At 24.6% G+C, this 6,704-nt stretch overlaps 1 protein-coding gene across 1 annotated transcript; it reads right to left on the bottom strand.

The window, feature by feature from the left end:
* Positions 1 to 1,175: 1,175 nt before the first annotated feature.
* LOAG_17921 (hypothetical protein) lies at positions 1,176 to 5,498 on the bottom strand (the record flags this gene model as incomplete). The annotated part of the gene is made up of 6 exons (XM_020450589.1): positions 1,176 to 1,349; positions 1,548 to 1,664; positions 1,791 to 1,928; positions 4,213 to 4,373; positions 4,811 to 5,008; positions 5,426 to 5,498. The coding sequence occupies 6 exons, from the start codon at positions 5,496 to 5,498 to the stop codon at positions 1,176 to 1,178; spliced, it is 861 nt and encodes a 286-aa protein (XP_020305719.1).
* Between the last annotated feature and the right edge of the window lie 1,206 nt (positions 5,499 to 6,704).

The raw sequence follows: 6,704 nt of genomic DNA, 5'->3' as shown, positions 1-6,704 counted from the left end.
TCAACTTTACTTATTGTTTCGATAATAGCCTATCAAAAGTAATTTAGGATGTCAACTTTATTTACTGTTTCGATAATAACCAATCAAAAGTAATTCAGGATGTCAACTTTACTTATTGTTTCGATAATAGCCTATCAAAAATAATTCAGGATGTCAGCTTTATTTATTGTTTCGATAATAACCAATCAAAAGTAATTTAGGATGTCAACTTTACTTATTGTTTCGACGAAAGATTATTAGTGAAATATCAAGCAGACTTAAGATTCTAAATTATATTCCATCAGGATGAGTATGAAAAATTTATTTCATTTAAAATCAGTGTTAGTGTGACGATAAATAGCACAACAGATTACAAGTTACTTTACTTTACCCATTACTGTAGGTAAAATAACTTGTAACCTATTGTTGTGGGTAGATTACGGGTAAATTAATGTAATGCATAATTTAGAGTTATGTTAAGCTTCTCTATTGTTTGTTTGTTTTATATCCATAATAATAATAATATTGGGAGGGAGGGAGGCATTTTTTTTTTTCTACCCAAAATTAATAATTGATAGATCTGGTACAGTAATCATCTATTCAAAATAATTCGTACACATGTATAGTTTCATTGAAAAAAAATTTTTTTTTCAAACAATTGATAAATTTCATAAGTTTTATTTAAATGAAAAAAAAATGGAAGAGAGAAACGTTTGCCTCTAAACATACGACACGAAAATACGGTACAACAGTGCTACATATAGTAGCAAAGTACAGTACCCAATTTACAATCTTCATATATATATGTATTTGAATCCATAGTTAAATTTTTTTTTAAAAAAAAGACAAATTGAATCGTTTTACTAATTGTATACAATTCAACAAAAATTTTCCTTTCTCATTTATAAATATTCCTGTTTTTGAATTTTTTTTTAATTTCAAATCTAAAATATCTGAAAATGTATTATTAATGAAAAATAAAATGTTTGAATATTATACTATCATTTATTAGTGATATCCTTATAAAATCTTTTAATTTAAAATATAATTATCGGAATTATTAAATATTATGTGTGACACATAATTAAATAAAAATAATTTGTAAAAAATCAGAAAGGAAAATGCAATTACACTACAATCTAGAAGAAAAATAAAAAATATTTTGAAAAAAAAAAAACTAGAAATGAAATCACAAATCATTGGTATATATTTTGCTTCTCGATTATTTCGTCTGGTGATGATAATGATAATGATAATGATTGTTGTGGTGATGATGGTAACGATGGTGGAGTAGTTTCACGTATTGTTATACCAGCTGGTTGCGTAATTGGGAATAATGGAAGCATAAATGGTGACATACTTTTACAAGCCTAAAAAAAGGACAAGAAAACAAAAAATATAATTTTAAATTTCTAATTTATAATGTAATTTAATAATTATGTAACATAACTTTTAACAATTAGTTAGCATAATTAATTAGCGTGGTTTAATAATTAATTAGCATAGATTTTTTTCGAAATTTGAATTGTCATAAATAATGCTGATGAATTAGCATTATAAATTGCTACCTGTACACGTGGATACTTTGCATTTGGTCGTCTTCCACGTGGTACCCTTGATGCAGCTAGTAGATTATCGATAGAAAATGTATTTTTTGGCAATGTAATATTTTCGTTATTTTTCGTCTAAATTAAAAGATTCTTTATTAACTAATTAATTTAAAATGTTTAACAAATCAAAAAAGAGAGGCTAAAAAATTTGAAAGTCATGTAAAGATGAAACCTGAACTTAATTAATTAATTTTAACCTACTTCATTTTCGTTACTTTCATTAGTGGTACCAGGTTTTACATTTCCATCAGTATCACGTATGAGGCTTTGTACACGTTGAGCACCTTTTCTTAATTGTTCTTTTTTACGCCATTTAGCACGTCGATTTTGAAACCAAACCTTAAAAGATTGCAACTTTTAAGTTTTTTTTTTTCACTACCAGTTTTTCTCACGTATTAGACGTTATCAAAACCTTTAAAAAAAAACCCACACGTTTATTACTTTGTTTTATACGTGAAAAAACATATTATCTTGCATATTTTATTTTTTTTTTTTCCACTTCATATCTATTACCGTAACTGGCAAATGAATGTACTATAAAATAAAAAAAAAAAGGCAGAGAGAAAAAAAAAGGGAAAAAAAATTAAATGTTAGATAGTAAAAATAATTGCAAAAATTTCATATTATCATTACATGAAATTAAAATTAAGGAGGAGAAAAATAGAAAGAAAGAGAGAGGAAAGAGAGAGAGAGAGAGGGAAAAAAAGGAATGAAAGAGTAAAAAGAAAGAGAGAAAAGATAGAAAGAAAAAGCAATAAAATAAGCTTAAATTTCTTTATTGGTTTAGTAAAATATAACAAAAGAAAAAAAAAAGATGTAATCAAATTAGTTGCAATTTTTCTTTTTTTTTTTTCAAGAAATTTAATGGGTTCTCATTAAAGCACTCTTTTTTTTTACATCTCTTCCCCTTTCTTTCTTTCTATCTTGCTCTCCCTCTTTCTCCCTTTCTCTATCTTTCTCTATTTTCTATCATTTCTTAAATGCAATAATTTTTCATTCAAATCTTTTTCTCATACCTTCCATTCCCATCATCTTTTCATTCTTTTTTTTTTTTACTCTCCATACCTTACTCATTGAACTTAATCTTTTCTTATCTTCGCAACAATCCCTTTTTTTTTCCTCCTTTCTTTTCTACTACATTCGATAATTTTAGGATAGGAAATTTAGAAAAAAAAAAAAAAAAAAAAAAGAAGAAAGAAGTGATCAAAACGAATAAATTGACCATAAGATAATTAGTAAATAACTTGACTGGAATTAATATAATACATTATTGTATTTTAATTCAAATATTACTATTATTTTAATTAAAAATTTTTTTTTCCTAAAGAAAAACCATTTTTTTTTTTTTTAGTAAAATAAAAATGAAATAATAAAGAAATTGACCAGTTACCGTAATTTACCTGCATAGAAAGAAAAAGTTTTTCCGAGAAAATATTGGGGATTACGGTAGATTGATTCAATTGCAGTCATTTTTTTTTTTTTTAAATAAATTAAGATATGTTAATGTAATGAAATTTTTCAAAACAATAAATTATACATATACTAAACATTCATAATCATCAACAACACTCAATAACAACAATAGCAACAATAATAATAATAACAATAACAATAACAACAACAACAACAACAATAGCAACAACAATAACATCAACAATAACAATATTAATCTTGAATTATGAAGGAAGCATGATAATTTGATGAAGTTCATATGGAAGAAAAATAACGATTTATTATGATAAGGATAATCGATGATTACGATAATCATAATGATCCATGATCTTCATTATGATAAATTATAAAATTTGATTTGCATAATATTTCATGATGAATGGATTAGCAACGATTACGATATTCATATGCAATCCTAATTATGCTAATTATGTATTAAACGAAATAAGCTTATAATTTTCAATAACTTATCTATTTCACTTTTTAACATTCTTTTTTTTTTCTTCTTACTTTCTCAAAATTTATAATTTTCAACAATTTATTTCTTATAACTATTATGCCTTTTCCATTTTTGCTTTTATTATCAAGGGAATTTCCTTAGCTATCCATCTATTTCCATTTCCGATTATGGAAGATAAATTAATAAAAGCTACAATTAATTAATAACTGATTATATCTGTTGTTTATAGCAATATAATATTGCATAAAATAATTTTTAAATAAAATGTGTAACAAATTTTATTAATTAAAACTTTCAGAGGTCAAAAATTAAGAAGCATAAAGATAGATTAGCTTTGTAAAAATAAGAATGATTGTGTTATTCGAATTTGGAATATTATCAATTTCTTAAAATAGTTTGAAATTTCATTTTTTATTTCAAAATTTAACTCTCTGAAATTAAATACATTTAATCTTTTATTCTTCTCTCTCTCTCTCTTTCTTTCTTTTCCCTACAATGTTTTTCATTTTTTTCTACTTTTAACTCATCATGAAATGTTCTTCTATACTATAAAATTAAAAATTCACAAATGAAAAATTTTTAAATCAACAATCTTCCAAATAAACTTTAATTAAACCGTATAAAATTATCAATTTTCAATTGAATATTTGATTGAAATGGCAAAAAAAAAAAAACGACAGAAGAAAATATTCGAAATGAATGCGATCTTACCTGAACACGTGATTCGAGAAGATCTAAACGTAGTGCTAATGCTTCACGCATAAATACATCTGGATAATGGCTAGCTTCAAATGCATTTTCCAATTCCTCCAATTGCCAACCCGTAAAATTTGTCCTTGTTCGTCTTCTTTTACATTCTAACTTATCATTACCTGGGAAATTAGCTTTATTAATTAATTAATTAATTTCGTACAATTTTCAAACACAACTTAGAATGCTTCTGTAATTGCAAATTTTTATGAGAAAAATAACTTGCAATTAATAGACAATTATCAATTATTTACAATTATTAATTATTTCTGAAAATTTTTATTTAAATATTTTTGAAGGATACTTTTGATCTATTTGCGTATATATTATCATAAAAATACTTATCGATGGCATATTGCTATCGAACCAGATCCGTTTTTTTTCAGTAGTTCTTGAAAATTACCTATCGATGGTATATTGCTATCAAACCGGATTCGTTTTTTTTTCAGTAGTTCTTGATTTAATAGTTGTGTCATAAGATATCATTCCTACTTCCACTTTTTTACTTTTGTGAAAATTTAACCTTAAAATGACATTAATTAATCTATTTAATTATCACCTCTTCTAGAACCTTTACAATCATCACCAAGCAAAGCGCCAAGATGTAATTGTCGTGAATGCTGTGCTGATGTCTCAATAACATCTTGATCTGTTGTTGAATGATTACCAATTACGGTAGTATCCGGTGTGGTTGATCGTGATGATGCTATTTCTGATTCATTTGATGATGTTGGTTGTTGAGCTATTGATAAATCTACTGGAATTCGAAACAAACTATCATTGTGATAAATAAATGATAAATATGTTACAACTGATAAAATATGTTGTAACTGATAATATCACTGATATATAAGCTTTATCTCGTTTACTTTCCATTATCATACTGTATTTTCGTGCCATTATTGTAGTGATAATAAAATATGGGTGTAAACAAATATATAAACAAAGGCATAATTTTAGGTTATGCTTTTGATGTTTAAAAAAAAATCGAAAAGAAAACCAAAAAAATTTTACTTTTCAATTCTTGGGATTTAATCAATGATCAAATGATTTGATAATCAATTAACAATCAAACGATCTAACGAATAATTATAAATACGCAATAATTTAAAAATTTAAATTAAAAAAAATTTTCTTCAAAAAAAATGGAAATGAATAATTATTTTAGACATACTTCCTTTAACAAGTTGTTGTTGCATTTTCCAACACTCCTTCCAAAATTGTTGCATACCAGTTGTTGTAAACATTTGGAATTTTTCTAAATTAATATTTTTATTTCCAATTTTTTCGTTTTTTTTGATCATTAAACTTTTCCATTTTTAATTGCAAAATTTGTAAATGTTTTTTTTAAAAAAAAGAAAACCAAAATATAATCAAATATATTTATAATATATGTTAATTATCCATAATGTTCGGTAGATATCATTGATAAGAGATGAATATCACTGATAACTGATTGAGATATACAATAGAAATAGTAATAACAGTGAGGATTGCAAATGTGAAATGTTGAAAATTTTGCTTAAAATTAGACTAGGCAAAATAAAAAAATTTTTTTCATTAAGTATTTTAGAAAGATAAAAGCAAAATGGTTAAATTCAAATAAATCAAATTTCTCAATTTCATGTCAAAAAAAAAAGTAAAATGAAAGGATAAAAGAATATGCGTATCTGAAAATGCAAATTTTGTGTAGCAGAAATTTTTTGTTTTTTTTAAATCATTTAGTAACCTAGAAAACTTATAACTTAATTAATTAATACATAAAAAGTAAGAATTGGCAGCTTAATGGATTTATAAAAAATAGGAATTTCATAACTTTAATAGAAAGCAAATGTTCTAAAAATTGAAGATGAAATCTAAGTATTCCAGTAGAATTAATTATTTAATTTGTTAATTAATTATTCAACAGTGCTACCACTGCAACACTTTGGGTAATTAAGTGCATTGAATGTTAATAATGAAATTAAATCAAATTTAATTATTTGAAAGAAAAAAGGAAGTAAAACATGAATTTAATGAAGTATCGAAGAATTGAATTAAGTATTTAAGCACTTTTGAATTGTTAAATTTAAAAAAGGAATTTAATAATTAAACAATTCTATCAAATGATAATATGATTGCACATTGTAATGATGGTATAAGCAAAAATAATCTCATAAGTTAGCTTAAGTTAATCATAAAAGCTTAAAGAAAACATTTCGTCCAATGGAATATGCTAAAAGATTTCTTAACTTTAAAAGTTAGGCTTCAATATTTTAAGCTAAAAGAAAGAAAAGAATGAAATTTATCCAATCAGGACGAAGCAACGAATGAAATTGGAGGCGGTATTTATACTGCAACACCAATCCCCAACCAAACAATTGATTAAGCTGCTTTTTTCTTTTTTTTTTTAAACTCTCTTCTCTTTCCACCGGAAGAAGGAAAAAAGCATAAAAAAAAAAAAAAAAAATTAA

Source organism: Loa loa, assembly GCF_000183805.2.
Source record: "Loa loa unplaced genomic scaffold supercont3.151, whole genome shotgun sequence".
Classification (NCBI taxonomy): Eukaryota; Metazoa; Nematoda; class Chromadorea; order Rhabditida; family Onchocercidae; genus Loa; species Loa loa.
Note: the sequence above shows the minus strand (reverse complement) of the source record. Positions and strands in the feature narration are given on the sequence as shown.